The sequence below is a fragment of the Eurytemora carolleeae genome, unplaced genomic scaffold, assembly GCF_000591075.1.
Source record: "Eurytemora carolleeae unplaced genomic scaffold, Eaff_2.0 scaffold2339, whole genome shotgun sequence".
NCBI classification, from domain to species: Eukaryota; Metazoa; Arthropoda; class Copepoda; order Calanoida; family Temoridae; genus Eurytemora; species Eurytemora carolleeae.
Window position 1 is genome coordinate 3,118 of NW_019398225.1, and position 16,586 is coordinate 19,703.

The 16,586-nt window shown below is 31.7% G+C and overlaps 2 protein-coding genes across 2 annotated transcripts; one reads left to right on the forward strand and one right to left on the reverse strand.

Moving 5' to 3' along the window:
- Positions 1 to 1,594: 1,594 nt before the first annotated feature.
- Positions 1,595 to 13,188, reverse strand: LOC111717057 (spidroin-1; the record flags this gene model as incomplete). Its single annotated transcript, XM_023492575.1, has 4 exons — positions 12,777 to 13,188; positions 10,421 to 10,494; positions 5,503 to 5,688; positions 1,595 to 1,651 (listed from the first exon to the last, which is right to left on the reverse strand). Coding segments are annotated over exons 1-4 (559 nt in total), but the record flags the coding sequence as incomplete, so codon positions are not given.
- A 1,012-nt stretch (positions 13,189 to 14,200) lies between these two features.
- LOC111717056 (tetraspanin-31-B-like) lies at positions 14,201 to 16,189 on the forward strand. Its single transcript, XM_023492574.1, has 3 exons — positions 14,201 to 14,350; positions 14,844 to 14,957; positions 16,068 to 16,189. Exons 1-3 carry the CDS (start codon positions 14,225 to 14,227, stop codon positions 16,167 to 16,169), a joined length of 342 nt encoding a protein of 113 aa, XP_023348342.1. The 5' UTR covers positions 14,201 to 14,224; the 3' UTR covers positions 16,170 to 16,189.
- The last annotated feature ends 397 nt before the right edge of the window (positions 16,190 to 16,586 follow it).

Consider the following 16,586-nt stretch of genomic DNA (forward strand, 5'->3'; position numbering starts at 1 on the left):
TACATGGTTATTAGTTATGACGGGGCTTGTGTTTACATTGCTTGCAATATCTAGATTTACTTTGAAACTTTGTTATTTAATTTAATTGTTTGGAATTTAATAATCATGCCAGCAAATAGTTCTGTATATCTATCTATCTATCTATCTGGCTATCTGGCTATCTGTCTATCTGTCTATCTGTCTATCGGCTATCTGTCTATCTATCTATCTGTCTATCTGTCTTTCTGTTTTTCTGTCTATCTGTCATTCTGTCTATCTGTCTATCTGTCTATCTGTCTATCTGTCTATCTGTCTATCTGTCTATCTGTCTATCTGTCTATCTGACTATCTGTCTATCGGCTATCTGTCTATCTGTCTATCTGTCTATCTGTTTATCTGTCTATCTATCTATATATATATATATCTGTCTATTTGTCTATCTGTCTTTCTGTCTATCTCTCTATCTCTCTATTTATCTGTCTATCTGTCTATCCGTATATCTGTCTAACTATCTATCTGTCTATCTGTCTATCTGTCTATCTGTCTATCTGTCTATCTGTCTATCTGTCTATCTGTCTATCTGTCTATCTGTATCTATCTGTCTATCTGTCTTTCTGTTTTTCTGTCTATCTGTCATTCTGTCTATCTGTCTATCTGTCTATCTGTCTATCTGTCTATCTGTCTATCTGTCTATCTGTCTATCTGTCTATCTGTATATCTGTCTATCTGTCTATCTGTCAATCTGTCAATCTGTCAATCTGTTATTCTGCCAATCTGTCCATCTGTCTATCTGTCTATCTGTAAACATATAAATCTGTCATTCTGTCTATCTGTCCATCTGTATATTTGTCTATCTGTCTATCCATACTGACAACTCAGAGTAATTGCCAAGGAGTTCAGAAAAGTTTGTGCAATTGCAATTTGAATTTTAAAACTCGAATCAGTTTAAATCTGAAATACTAAAATAATGTACCTTTACATGAAGAATTGTTTTAAGTTTACTTCTTCGATTTTAACTTTGCATTATTTAAAACTCAGAAACGGAAAATGATATAGTTAAAGAAATTATTTAAGCTTGAAAAGATAGAAATACTTTTAAAACGAATGTTATTTGGTCACAAAATAATTGTTTTTATCCAATTGTTTTCATATATAAACAATTAAAAATTTTGTTTCGTTTTCTTTTTTTTTAAGCTGTCTGTAAGTGAAATCTTTAATGTCTAATACTTTTAAATAATTTAGGCTTAGTTCAGGCTGCTTGATTTCAAAAGCAACAAATAAAAATTGGAAAGGTTAATTTATCATTTTTTTCTTATTAAAATGAACTTTTTTCTTCAGACGAGTGTTCACAAAAATATAAAAGGGGGTATTTGTTATACCTACTCAAAATAGTAAAAAAACTCATGACAGTTGGACTAGGGCCGGACTAGAGATATATATTACATTTCTTTATTTCCTTTATTTCATTTTATAATTAAAAATAACATGTAAATGTCTAAATAAAGGCTATACATTTAGGTTAAGATTGATTTTTTTTACCATTTTAACGAACAGATGTAGCCCACAGAAAAAATCAAAACTAATATTAAAATAGAATTTAATTTTTAAAAATTACCTAAAGCAGAAGCTATTTCTTTTGTTGTACTGTCATCATTATTATCCACCAGGAGCACTAGAATATACCATAATTAATTATTTCGAACGTCAAAGACGAACTACACCGTGGAGCACCCTGCCCAATAAAATTGCAGAGAAGGCGTTATGTCAAGTACCGTACTCACTACAGGCTGGTTGGAGTAAACACTAGACAGGCCGGTATTCTTAGGTCAAGTACCGTACTCACTACAGGCTGGTAGGAGTAAACACTAGACAGGCCGGTATTCTTAGGTCAAGTACTGTACTCACTACAGGCTAGTAAGAGTAAACACTAGCCAGGCCGGTATTCTTAGGTCAAGTACTGTACTCACTACAGGCTGGTTGGAGTAAACACTAGACAGGCCGGTATTCTTAGGTCAAGTACCGTACTCACTACAGGCTGGTAGGAGTTAACACTAGCCAGGCAGGTATTCTTAGGTCAAGTACCGTACTCACTACAGGCTGGTTGGAGTAAACACTAGACAGGCCGGTATTCTTAGGTCAAGTACCGTACTCACTACAGGCTGGTTGGAGTAAACACTAGACAGGCCGGTATTCTTAGGTCAAGTACTGTACTCAACACAGGCTAGTAGGAGTAAACACTAGACAGGCCGGTATTCTTAGGTCAAGTACTGTACTCAACACAGGCTAGTAGGAGTAAACACTAGACAGGCCGGTATTCTTAGGTCAAGTACCGTACTCACTACAGGCTAGTAGGAGTAAACACTAGCCAGGCCGGTATTCTTAGGTCAAGTACTGTACTCACTACAGGCTAGTAGGAGTAAACACTAGCCAGGCCGGTATTTCTGAACTCATGTGTATATGCAAACAACCTTGTTATATGGGACAATCTGTACATGATAGAATAAGAGAAACCATTTATTGTATTATTATCATATATATATTTACAAAAATGTATATCTTTGACTGAAAAGTGAACAAAGAAAACAATATATCCATCATCCCAAAGTTTTCTGAATATATTTTTTACTTAGTAATATAATCAGAATCCAATTAACTATCCATTAATAGCCGGCTATCCATCAGTAAGTTTATCCAACATGGTTTTATATTGTTAAGTTTAAGTATTACAGTGGTAGCTAGGGAATTCTTTGGTGTTGTGTGTATTACCATAAATATATACAAACTACATGCAATGTTTATAAAGTACTGTTCGTTCAGATTTCTCGGAATGAAGACACAATAGCAGTAACAAATTCACAGTCAAAAATGTGTGTTTAAAAATAAATGTGAGAGAATAATATACAGGAAAATATCATAAAAATTGAGTTAAAGATATATTTCTATTTTTCCAAAAACAAAGTTTTTCTGCTGCTCTAAAGAATTTCATTGAATAATGAATTATCAAAATGATAAAAATTTAAAATATGTATATATCTTGTGAAATAGCTTGCTAAAGTGTGATTGGAAATCCAAAAATACAAACTATTTAAAAACTATGTGATATCTACACATTTAAAAACTTTTGTATTTTAGATTTGTTTAATTTTGAAAAGGTTCTCTTTAAATAAAAGAAAATGGCTAGAAAATTAATTGTTCTAAAATTTCTTTTCTAAACGAGGAACTCTCCGATAAAAAGGAATTTGAAGGAGAGTGGGGTGAGAGCTAATTTAGTTCTTCTACTTGACATAGAAAATATTAATGTAATAAAAAGGAAAAGTTCTTTATGAAGTTAGTTTAGGAGAAAGGGGAAGAAAACTAGGTCGGCAGGCCTAAACAAACCTTAGGAGAGGGGGTTGCGGGAGGGAGGATTAAGGGGTCTTTAAAAAACATTATGGTTTTTTAAGTTTAGCTGGTAAGAGTAAAAAATTGTTATAATAAAAATTGTTTTATTATATAGATGAACTTTTTTAAAATTTAGATTACAACTCATTTGACTAAATATTAATAGGTTTCGAATAAAAATTTTAGATATTTTGAGTTTAAAGTTGAAATCCTATGGATTAATTTCAGCAGTGTTATATGTTACATTTAAAGAATATACAAGTTTTATCATGGCCAAAATATAAACACAATTCTACGTTATCGTTTCTCATGGTAGATTGTGTTATGTTTAGTGCACTTTGAAGTTTAAGTGTTTATCAAAATCAAATATGTTTCAGATTTAGAAAACTTATGTTGCAAATTTATTAATGTTATTAATAGATTTGTGTTTTTACTAATGATTGTTAGAACCGATTAATCATTGAACTATTTCTTACTTTATAAATTTGAACAAAAAAGTAATTAAACACTATTTTTAGTTTTATATAGTCCAACAGCTAAATTAGCTTGACAAACTGTTCCAACTGTTCTGGCAAAATCCTGGCACTTAAATTATATTCACACTTGTTGTGATGACACTGTGCTGCAATCAGGTTAAGTGTAAAAACAACTTTACTTTCTCTTGCATTTTTGAAACTTTATGCTGACGGTTTATTCGTAATGCAGAAATATTTCTAAAAATTCTAAGAATATACACTAATCATTAAAAACCATATCTATAAAAACGTAACAAAATGATAAATCAGTCTTTGAAAATGCCACTCGAACAAAATGAGTCCATGTATCAATGTATCATTGTATCATATATCCTTCTAAGTGGTCTCGCACAATTTTTTTTCTATTTACAAAATCTACAATTAATCATCTATGTATAGTATTACTGAATGGTTCATCCATTGAGTAGCAAAATCTATGTAAGGAGGAGACCCAACATAAGAATTCACATCAAAGTATGAAAAATTAGAGAACTTTTTTCGTTGGATGTTTTCTTTAACAAAATTGCCGGTGTTATATAATCGGGAAATTCATTATATCGCCATTACAGATTTTAGTGGTACCCGTAGTTCTTTGTGGTACCCAGTAATTCTTTGATGTAGCCCGTAATGTAGCCAGTAATTATTTGTGGTAGCCAGTAATTCTTTGTGGTAGCCAGTAATTCTTTGTGGTAGCCAGTAATTCTTTGTGGTAGCCAGTTTTCTTCGTTGTAGCCCGTAATTCTTTGTTGTAGCCCATAATTCTTTGTGGTAGCCAGTAATTCTTTGTGGTAGCCAGTAATTCTTTGTGGTAGCCAGTAATTCTTTGTGGTAGCCAGTAATTCTTTGTGGCAGCCAGTAATTCTTTGTTGTAGCCAGTAATTTCTTTGTTTCCCCGTCGAATTAATGTAATTTTCATGTTAAATTTTCATCTTAAAATGTTTTTAATCAAAGTTTCTCTTTTTTATTTACTATCTCTCCTACTTTAGTAAATCAAAACTAACGAAGATAAAAGGGCACAAAGCGGTAAAGGTCTATTTTTATATTTTTGACATTTTTCTTGGATTTGATTGTTTTATAGATCTATGTTATCGAAAAAGGTTCGGATCCGGTCTTCCATGTTTATCTATTTTATATATATGTTTATTGTTTATATTAGTCTCTACCCGACAATTGCATTTTACAACACTTGTCCAACACATTTTTGTTTTCTTTCGATCATTTTTGCTTAAAACAAAAAAAATGTGTTTCTTAATTAAATTAACCCTCCATATATTTAAAGAGTGGTGCTGTCTGTCACCAATATATCTATATATCTTTATTAATGAGAAAGATAATTAGATTGAAAAGTGTTAATTTCTGATAATTTCCTTAATTATGCACTTTGTCTGCAGTATACATCCGCAGGTTACTTTTTTTAAAGAAACAACCATTTATCAATTTTCAGCTAGAAAAACATGGATATCCCGGACATCCTCAATCAGATAAAGGTTTATGGGAATTTGTTTTGAATAGGACTAAACATATAAATGGAAGGACTCTTGAATTTACGTCTACGGTCTCATTAAATCCATAAAAATTGTTCATTTATTTATTTTGATCTGGAGAAATACAAAAATTCAATACTTACTTTGAAAATCGACTACCACGCCGACACACAGAAGAAAGATGACAGATGCTATGAAAATGACGACCATGAGGAGCGGAAGTCGACCGTCGAAACATCCTTCGCATCGCGAGGGCTCGTGAGCGATTATTTGAACGCTCGCAGATTTGCGTAGATAGTGCTCGTTATCCGCATAACTCTGCTTACGCACTGAAATAATATAGATTAAGGGAAGCAAACATAATTTAAATATTTTAATGCCATCAAAGAATCAAAACGGTGCCTTGGATCTTACTCTTAACTTTAGCTTTGAAGAGGGGACTCTTATCCCCGCGGCCCCCCTAACCCCTTCAAGCCCCTCCAAGCCCCTTCAAGCCCCTTCAGGCCCCTTCAAGGTCAAGCAAAATCTTTTAAAGTAGTAATCTCAGTTTGTCTGCTTGAATGAATGGACGTCCGATCATAACTTAAGAACCCCTTTACCGATTGGAATCAAATTTTAATTTATGAATTCGGTTCTTAGCTTTAAAAAATAAATATTTAGTAGTTGATATTTATAGAAAAATTTTGTTTTCAGGCAAAGCTGGGTTTCCAAGCTATAGTTGTATTATAAATGTAGAATAATGTAAGCTTATTCTTATTTTGTTATGCCTAAATATGTATTCAGTTTTATCAAGGATAGTAATTAAAGTTGTAATAAAGTGTTATTTATATGCTTGTTTGTGTAATAGAATTTCCTTCATAACAAAAAGGTTTTTGTCTTAAATTTTTTTTTTGTATCGAACAAAAACTTGTTTTGTCCATAAAATTAGACGACATTTCTCATCTTGGCAGATATAAATGTAGAGAAAAGATTTAAAAATATATTCTAATTTTATAGATTACACGGGTTGGTTGTGAACATTGGCTGTTCTTATTTCATTGATTACATGCGGCGTACATGAGTTATGTGGAGATAAATTCAAGTTGAGTTTAGTACAATGTTCTCAAAGAAAAAAAATGACTTAAAAAAGTAAACTAAGAAAAAAACTTGTGATTTATAAACTAAATTTGTTTTATCAATCAGAGTTTGATGTCATCATGCACAAAGTGTTTGAGTCGAGAATTTTAGATTATTTTTTATCATTTATGGAACAAAGGAACTAAGTTTTTGCACAAACTCTGATTTTAAAGCCTTATATCTTTGCATCCTGATGTCTTAACCTTTGATATTTAAAACCATCTTAATATAAGTTTTTGGCCAATATTCTGCAGATTCATTATTAAATTTTTTCTACAGAGCAAACATTTTCTGAGTTTTCTTTTGATGTTCATATTTCTGGAAAAAAGTATAAGCAAGTAAAGCTGAAGTAATTAAGTATTCAGGACTTGGTAGGGTGTTTTGAAAATGTAAAACTGGTGTCATCAAATAGATTATCAAGTACAATAGGTGGGAACAGAGAAATGAATCAATCATACACGACGTCACAAGTGTCAAATATAACGAGAAAACGAAATTTTCTCACATTATTTGACATGTTTTCCAAGATGAAATAAAAAAGTGTAAAAACAGAAAATAAAGAACACATATAAATGCACTTTTTTAACTGTAAGATCAGCATTTTATTCTAAAATTATCATTTTTATTAATAGTTTTGTCGGACACAAAAACTGAATTGACACTTGTGACGTCAGAATACAGCTGTACTGAGAGTGTATACAAATTCTACGTTGCCATCTATTGTACAAGAATATTTTTGGTGTCATGCATATTTTCAGTTGAATTTACAAAGAATCACTCACTTAGAACAACAATTACCTTTTATCCCTGAAAGGCTAAGGGCCAGGGGACATTCCCCCCCCGCACCCCCTTAGTTTTTCCAATGGGGATATATTTTTTAAATAAATCAACCTTAAACTTCTTGACTTTTAGAAAAGAGTCATTTTTTTACAGAGTCGGTAGGTGTCAAGGAAAAATCTAAAATACCTCAGACCTTAAAAATAATTGAGCTATCACCCTTAAATGTTTTAAATCCTTCACCCCCCCCCCCTCCCCCTTCCCCATTAATTTGATAAGCTCAAATAAAATGAAGTCCATGCGTGATATAATAATCATGAAATCTATTAGAAAACAAACCACCCCGCTTATCATTGATGTACACATTACCCCTAGAAGTGTTAGGTACAATTCTTGGTGATTTTGCGTAATGCGTAAATAAGCTATCAATATTTATTTATTTATCTATGGTTAGTTTTGACTTGTCAAATTCATTTATTTATTTTTTCATTTTCAATATCTTATACCTATTACTGGACTATGTCAAAGAAACATACTACTCTTAAGTTTGATAATTAATGTAGGATATAAATCACAGGAACTTGATTTTGAGTCATATAAAAATGTAAACAAACCCTGCTATACCCGCTTCATTTTTCTAATTATTATTATGTTTTGCTTCCCACAAATAATGACTTGTGCCAATTTGAAGATATGATAAATACATTTTCCTTTGAAATTGTAGTTTTACACTTGATGTTAGAACATCAAAGTATGTATAAAATGTTATGAATTGAATTTCTCCAAATTAAACTCAAACTATCTATCTATCTATCTATCTATCTATCTATCTATCTATCTATCTATCTATCTATCTATCTATCTATCTATATATCTATATATCCATATATCCATCTATCCATCTATCCATCTATCCATCTATCCATAATAGACAATCTCATCCATAATAGATTTAATCTTAAATAGATCACCAGTCACCATTGTGAATCAAAAGCAAAGCTTATCTATTTAAGTTTAAATCTATTAAGGATGAAATTGTCTATTTACAATACTTATTCTATTCAAGATTAATGATGAGATTAATTGATCTAGAAAAAGGATGATATTGATCTATTATTGATTGACAATGATGATATATTTAAGATTTATTGATCTATTAAGGATAGCAATGATTGTCAGTGAAAGATATATCATTTTTTACTATTTCTATCAGAGTTTAAGAGATCATAAAAACTTAGGAAATAATCACGGAACCTCGTTCGGTTTATTCAATAAATTTTAAAATGTTAAAAAAATGAAAAAATATTTTCAGACTCAGTAGACCAAAATGAACCAGGATCTAAGTGGGGGCATCTAAATCTAAAGCAATGTTTTATTTTGAGACACCCTAATATATATATATAAATCATAGATAAATAAATAAAAATAGATAGCTTATGTACGCAAAATTACCAAGAATATGTACAGTCCGCGAACTCATACTTCTAGGGGTCAAAGTGTACTTCAATGATAAGCGGGTTGGTTTGGTGTTTTAATGGATTTCATAATAGATTGTAAAATAACTCAGGGAATGGAACTATTTGAACAACAATATTTCACTGTGCAATATATCATATTGACGAGAACTGAAGAAGGACATGAGAAGAACTAAACTAACTTAAATTTCTCTCTACAGAACTCATGTACACCACAAGTACTCAATGACATAAGAATAGCCAATGTTCACAACCGACCTAGTTAATCTATATAATAGGAATATCTTTAAAACATCTCTGTACATTTATATCTTTCAGGATGAAAAATGTCGTCTTATGCGCAATCTATCTTTATGATATAAATATGTATGTGATTCCATATTTCTAGCTTGTATTTAATATTGTGACTCGTATTATGTTGTTTTAAACTAAACATTTTAGAGTTTAATTGCTCATAATTGCCCCATGGTGAAATACGTCCCCCTCTCTGGATTATTATATTAATTAAGATAATTAAAAAGTACCTAACTCTTTCTTTTCTCCAATAGGAGCCCTTACTGTCCAATTATGTATCATTTGCACCCTCATTAAACTAATTATGTATGTAACTAACCAATCAAAATCAGAATAGATCAATTATAGCGCGCAGTTTCTGCTCCCTTGGGAGTATAAAAGGGGGTTTGATTTCTCCCCAAGTCCAGTTCAGAGCAAAAATTTCTCCAGAGTGAAATTGCGTGTGATTCTCCCTATTCAGGTCTTGAAGTTTTCTTTATTATATTTCGCTTTTGCTCCCCTTTTCTATTTCCAAGTTTAGCTTAGTTCTTTTTGATTGATTCTTTTACTCTGAAGGCTCGTATTCATGTATTGTCTCCCTCGTACTTAGTTTTTCAGGATTTGTATTGATTAAGGTTCCAAAAAAAATAAAATATCCTCTGTGCTTTTAACTTGTTTATTTGAGACCAGAACTTTGAGTTTAGATTGATTTCAAGTCAAGTAGAGAGTCACACAGTAGTCATTAAATAAATGAGAAGGATAGTTGAGCAGTTTGGTTTTTGAATACATAAACTAGAATTTAAAGATTTGTCATTTACTTACAAATATATATCTATTTATCTAAATTTGTAGGATCACTTGTAATTACTCCAACAGTCCCTTTAAGAAAAATAATGTAAAATTGTTTGAATGTAAAAGAGAATGAGGGGGATAATATATGGTTAATAAAGTTTCAACTAATTTAAATACCTGAAATTCAACAATTGAATTAAACTAAGTTAGGAAAATCTTGAAATAGATCTTGAATTAAATTTTACTGAAAACTTTTCTTAATCTTTTCCTGAATTCTATTTAATATTTCTTTAATATTTGTGTGAACTAAAAACAGGGTTTTTTCATTAGGAAACTCAGCCATCTGGATTTTTAATTAAAAAACCTTTTCATTCAAAAATAAGAAAAAAAACTGAGGAACTTTGATTCTAGGACACCATTTTGCTATTTTTATTCTTCGTCAACCAATTGGGTAGATTACATAGACGGTTGGGTAGATTACCTAGACCGTTGGGTAGATTACATAGACCGTTCGGTAGATTACCTAGACCATTGGGTAGATTACCTAGACCGTTGGGTAGATTACATAGACTGTTGGGTAGATTACATAGACCGTTGGGTAGATTACTTAGACTTTTGGGTAAGTTACCTAGACCGTTGGGTAGATTACTTGGTCCAGAATTGGATGAGTTCTTCTCCTTCCATCCTTCACTTTGATCATCACTAGATATAAGATAAAATCAGATTTTAAATTCAACATTTTTCCTAAGACGTAAAAAACCAGATATTCACTTACGAAGAATGAAAAAATATTTTTGAAATAAGTATCTACCATATCTACCATCTCTACCATATTTAATGTTTTTTTAATCATATTTTTTTTAAATGCAATAAGAAAAATACAACAACGTTGTTTGATATTGAATATGTCTATAATGGATTGATCTAAAGTCCAAAAAATAGTTAATGTAAAAATCTAGTTGATCCAATCGTAATATTTGATTTTAAATATAAAAAAAACGCAAGAAATAAGGAATTTGGTGAGGATTGCAAAAAAAGTAGAATTTTGGGTTAAAAAAGCTTGAAGAAAAATTTAGAAAGAGAATTGTACAATCAAAACTTAAATTAAAAAAGTCGTCTTCGATGTATTAATTTAATCGTCTGACACTTTATAATAGTTCTGATAATGAATTGACTTTAAGAAAGAATAGATAGAAGATGAGCAACATAAAGATTTCAGAAAAAGGAGTATGAGTAAAGATTAAAAGAAGATTGAGTAAATAGTTAAAGTTGGAGACAGGATTGAGTAAAAAAGAAGATGAGTAGAGACGACGGAAGAGTTTAGTAAAGTAAGGTAATAAGAAAAGATTGAATATTTGGAAGAGAAATTGATAAAACTTTGAATCTTTTTCCTTCTGATCACGCAATATTATAATAATGTCAATTCTTCTTCCCACATTATTATTTGTACTTTGTCATTTAATCCCCCCCCCCTTCCGTTAAAGGACTTTTTCCATCGAATAAGATTAAAACTAAANATTCTAGAAATCTAATTCATCTGTTGAGGGGAAAATTAATGAATTCTGGAAATGGGAAATGTCTCAAGTTTTAGCTTTTTTTCAATTAACACTTAAAGTACAAATTTATGCTGGTTCACATCGGTTCGAGAACAAATATAAGCAGTTTAAAGAGCCTGTAAGCGTAATTTCAAGTGACCTTTCAAGCACAGGTAGTTTTTTGAAACTTTTATCTGATAAAAAAATGGAAGATATATTGTGATTCCTTCTTACAATGCTTTCATGCAGTAGAAATGCGCGAGTCCATTTTTTGTAGAACTCAAAATTGTATATAATCAGTTTTCACAATTATTAACATTGAAATTACGTTTTATAATTTTTGTAATTAAAAATCCTGACTTTAAAAAACCATATATTGTCTTTTACATTCTTGTTTCAGTTTGCATAGTTTATATTTCCTACTTTAACCGAAGTTTATTTCTAATCAAGTTTCATGGAGTAAATTACTTAGAAACTATTTTAAAGAAGTTGAAAAACATTTTCTCAGAAGATTATCGTCAGCCGGTAAATTTAAATATGATGTTAAAATAGAACATTTTTTAATATCCCATTTCTAAAACTTTACTTTTTTAAGAAACTTGAAGATAGTCAATTTTAAATTTAAAACATTGATGTCACATTCATTCTTAATTATGCTAGACTGGTAGAGTTGTTAATCATTCATACCTATTCATAAGTGGGTATGATATTTCTACATGAACTTCAAAAAGGGCTTTCGGGAAAAATATCCCTTTATAAAAGGTTAAATTCGCTGATTTAGAATCCTTAAGACTTTTCTTTATTGACCATAAAAATATATTGGTTTAAAGAATTATACTTAGTATGTGTAATGGTGCACTCCAATAACATAAAGTGTGGACTTTAGTTTGAAATAAACTTCTCAATGGCAGACCTGTAAACTATAAACGTCAGAACTTATAGGATTGATAATGTGGGTTGGAATTTATGGTAACTAGTGTATGAGTTGAAATTATACTCCTGGTTAAACCCGAACCACGCTGCTTTAGATTCTTTTTGATATTTACTTCAACACCACAAAATCAGTAAATGCACTGCATAATTAGTAAATGCACAGCAAAATCAGAAAATGCACTGCATAATCAGTAAATGCATAGCAAAATCAGAAAATTCGCAGCAAAATAGGCCAGTGCACTGTAAACTAAGCAAATGCACTGCAAAATAAGCAAATGCATTGCAAAATAAGCAAAGGCAAAGGAAAATAAGCAAATGCACTGCAAAATCAGCAAATGAACCACAAAATCAGCAATTAAACTGCATGATCAGCAAATTCACTGCAAAATAAGCAAATACACTCCAAAAAATCCATTTTTCATTTGTTCCTTAAAAGTGGAGATTTTTTTCAGTCAGATTAAAATTTTTGATAATTCTCCGGTATGCCGGACAGACATTTGGATATTATTCCTTTACCTGAGTTTGTTACCAGGATGAGCAATAGGAAAAGCTGTCGCTTGTGTTAATGAGGCATATCCCTGTCCCGCTATTCCATTCATTACTCCTTGTCCTACTACTCCATTTATTCCACCTTGACCTACTGCGGATCCATTGATTCCGCCTTGTCCTGCTGTTCCATTCATTCCTCCTTGTCCTATCGTTCCATTCATTCCTCCTTGTCCTGAACTTCCATTTCCTTGGCTAAAAGAATAAAACATAATGTTACTGAATTTTATCTATTTATAAAAAGCTGCACGGTTAATCATTTGTAAAAGGACTGTACGCGTTGAGTAACCTTCTATTTATATAGTTGCACGTCAGATTTACAGCGGTCTCTTTAAACAATGTTTAAAGTATTTCTTAGTTATATCTTGTCTATTATCTTGCGGAAAATTAAGTGTCAAGTCGCCGTGTAAGTGAATATAATTACGGAGTGTACACTATACAGTGTACACTGTAACCTTAAGTCTCCCAAAAGTTAAGACAGGATCGTTATGAAAACCAGTTTTGAGGCCGTTCCTTCTATAGATAGTGGACGTGTAGTTCACGTACTTTGGAGGACGATAATTTGGCCGCTAGATGTCTCCCGTGAGTTATTCATGGACGGACAGAGTTTCTCACGCCAGACGGTATCTGGATCATTAGCCGTGCATTAGTCGTACTGTGGCCATGATTTATTTGAGAAAAGGTGGCAGCACTAATCAAAGTAGCTTTCTAATTTCATTTCATAAATTGATTGCAGTGTCTTGTTTTTCAGATCCATTATGAATTTGAAATTAAATACAATTTCTTATGTTTAAGATAGTTTGCCGCGTTCAAATCAAATTCGTAATAAGCTTTCCCTTTTTTCCGTCGATAGGGGTCGCATATGATATATGTGTTTATGGTCAGACAATACTCGGACACTGATAACTCGTGGTAGAACGCGTTTGAACAAAACACTATTTCTCCGTACATTTCACGACCAATATAGGAGTTGTCGACCAATGTAGTTTATGGAAGGAACGGCCTCTGGAATGATACAATCGTGCTAGATTGCTAATTAATATGAGGCACTCATTTAAATTGACTAGAATCGAGTTAGAGATTTATATTACATTTGCAACGCAAATTAAACCTTATTGTCTTGGCAACTTAGTTTCTTGTTGTTTATCGTTTCCTATTATAATGGAAAGGGGTGGTAACGTCTAATGAATTCCATTTAAGAGCTATAATATGTTATAATATATTCTTATTATACCCCCACTCTTCCTCCTCCCCTTTGTTTATTGATTCATTAATGCAAATTAGGTTAAATGTCAAGCTTTTCTTATAGTCCCGTAATTCCTTGTTTATTCACTAACATGCATTTTCAGTAAATTTGTTTAGCTTATCGTAAAAGACAGAAATATGCTTTATATTTCCGATTCTAAATTTATTATTTTATGTTTTCAGGGAAAGTGTCTGGAATTGTGACCAGTTTACCAATTATTGGTGGAATCACAGCATGTGGGATCTTCCTTCTTATAGTTTCTATAATTGGTCTTATTGGAGCCATGAGACATCATCAGGTTGCTTTTTTTTTCTTCGTGTCTTTAGGTTGCCCTGAAAAATATGAGTGCTAATTTCATGATAAACCTTGTTTATTAATGTTTTGTGCATTGCCTAGGTTACTGTCTGTTTACATTTTTAATTGTTTAGTCGACGTTGTTTGTTTACATTTTTAATTGTCTAGGTCACGTTGTTAACGTTTTAATTGTCTAGGTAACATTGTTTAATATTTTTTTTGTCTAGGTGTTGTGTTTGTTTATTTTTTTTAATTGCTTGGTGCCGTTGTTTGTTTATATTTTTAATTGCGTAGGTGACTTTCTTTGTTTACATTTATAATTGTCTAGGATATGTTATTTGTTCAAATTTTTAATTGTCTAGTTGGTGTTAGTTTGTTTACATTTATAATTTTTAAGTTACTTTGTTTGTTTACATTTATAATTGTCTAGGTGATGTAGTTTGTAAACATTTATAATTGTTTAAGTGATGTTTTGATTTACATTTTTAATTGTCTAGGTGACGTTGTTTGTTTACATGATCGTCCTGTTCTGTATCTTCATAATCCAGTTCTCTGTATCCTGCGCTGCTCTTGGAGTAAACGACAAGGATGAAGAAGTTATTTTGAATATGGTAATTTTATTTTTCTTCGGTTGGTTATAATAATATAATAAATCAAATGAAACGATCGTTTAGATTGCTTTTTAACTGTTATTTTTACGAAATTTTCCCAATTGGACCTGTTAACGATTGTAAATTGCTGTTTTTACGTGAAGCCTTTTAAATACTTAGTCGTTTTCATTGAAATTGTTCTGATGTGCGCTCTAATGCCACCATTTCTAATGAAAAGTTGTCCCGAATTGCTCTGCATCAATAAGGAATAACCAGTTATTAATATATATTTCATAGTATGAAAATGTAAGCAAAAGAAGTTCAATTTTAACAATTACAAATTGAATTATTTTCTTTGAACTCAGGTTTTAAAAAAATCTTACTTAGGGCTGAAAAATTGCTAGTAAACCTAGTCTTTCAGAGCTGGAAAACTGATTCTAAACCCCGACTTTCAGAGCTGGAAAACTGCTACCAAACCTCGTTTTTCAGGACTGGAAAACTGTTACTAAACCTCGTGTTTCAAGGCAAGAAACCTGCTACTAAACCTCGTGTTTCAGAGCTGAAACTGCAATTAAACTTCATGGATTTGGGATGGAAATCTGCTAATAAACCTCATGTTTCAGGGCTGGAAATCTTCTACTAAACCTCGTGTTTCAGAGCTGAGAAACTGCAATTAAACCTCATGGATTTGGGCTGGAAATCTGCTACTAATTCTCGTCTTTCAGGGCTGGAAAACTGCTATTAAATCACGTCTTTAAGGACTAGGAAAATGTTATTAAATCTCGTGTTTCAAGAAAGGAAAACTGCTACTAAACCTCGCGTTTAAAGGCTGGAAACCTGCTACTAAAGCTCTTGTTTCAGAGCTGAAAAATTGCAATTAAATCTCATGGATTTGAGCTGGAAATCTGCTAATAAACCTTACGTTTCAGGGCTGGAAATCTTGTACTATACCTCTTGTTTCAAAGCTGAAAAACTGCAATTAAATCTCATGGATTTGGGCTGGAAATCTGCTAATAACCTCTTGTTTCAGGGCTGGAAATCTGGTACTAAACCTCGTGTTTCAGAGCTGAAAAACTGCTACTAAACCTCTTTATTTGGGCTGGAAATCTGCTGCTAAACTTAATGTTTCAGGGCTGGAAAACTGCTGCTAACGAGACTAAGCTAGATGCTGAGAAACTATTCGACTGCTGCGGACTTACTAACTCTACCAACCCTATGGATGCTTACAAGTAACATTTACTATGTATACGCAAGGTTTACTTATCCTCAAGGTTTACTATGCATAGTGCATACTTGCCGTTTACTATGTTTACTCAAAGCTTACCATGTTTACTCAAGGTTTACTATATTTACTCAAGGTTTACTATATTTACTCAAGGTTTACTGAGCTTCACTTTTTATACTCTAATTACTATGTATACTCTGGTTTACTAGGTATGATTAAGGTTTACTAGGTATACTAAAGTTTTTCCAGATTATTAAAGGTTTTAGGTTTACCAGTTATACAAAAGGTTTTCCAGATTTATTAAAGGTTTACTATGTATACATCAAGTTTCCTAAGTAAATAAAGGTTTCTTATAAATATAGGTTATACTGAAGGTTTTACGTACACCAAAGGTATTATGTTTAAAGTTTTTATGTATACTGTAG

What these genes read in the sequence shown, in the direction of transcription:
- LOC111717056 (XM_023492574.1), top strand. Translation starts at nt 14,225, where the DNA reads ATGTTTTCAGGGAAAGTGTCTGGAATTGTGACCAGTTTACCAATTATT. An exon ending in GAGCCATGAGACATCATCAG is followed by an intron (nt 14,351 to 14,843) that starts GTTGCTTTTTTT and finishes TTAATTGTCTAG; the next exon opens with GTGACGTTGTTTGTTTACAT. An exon ending in AAGAAGTTATTTTGAATATG is followed by an intron (nt 14,958 to 16,067) that starts GTAATTTTATTT and finishes TTAATGTTTCAG; the next exon opens with GGCTGGAAAACTGCTGCTAA.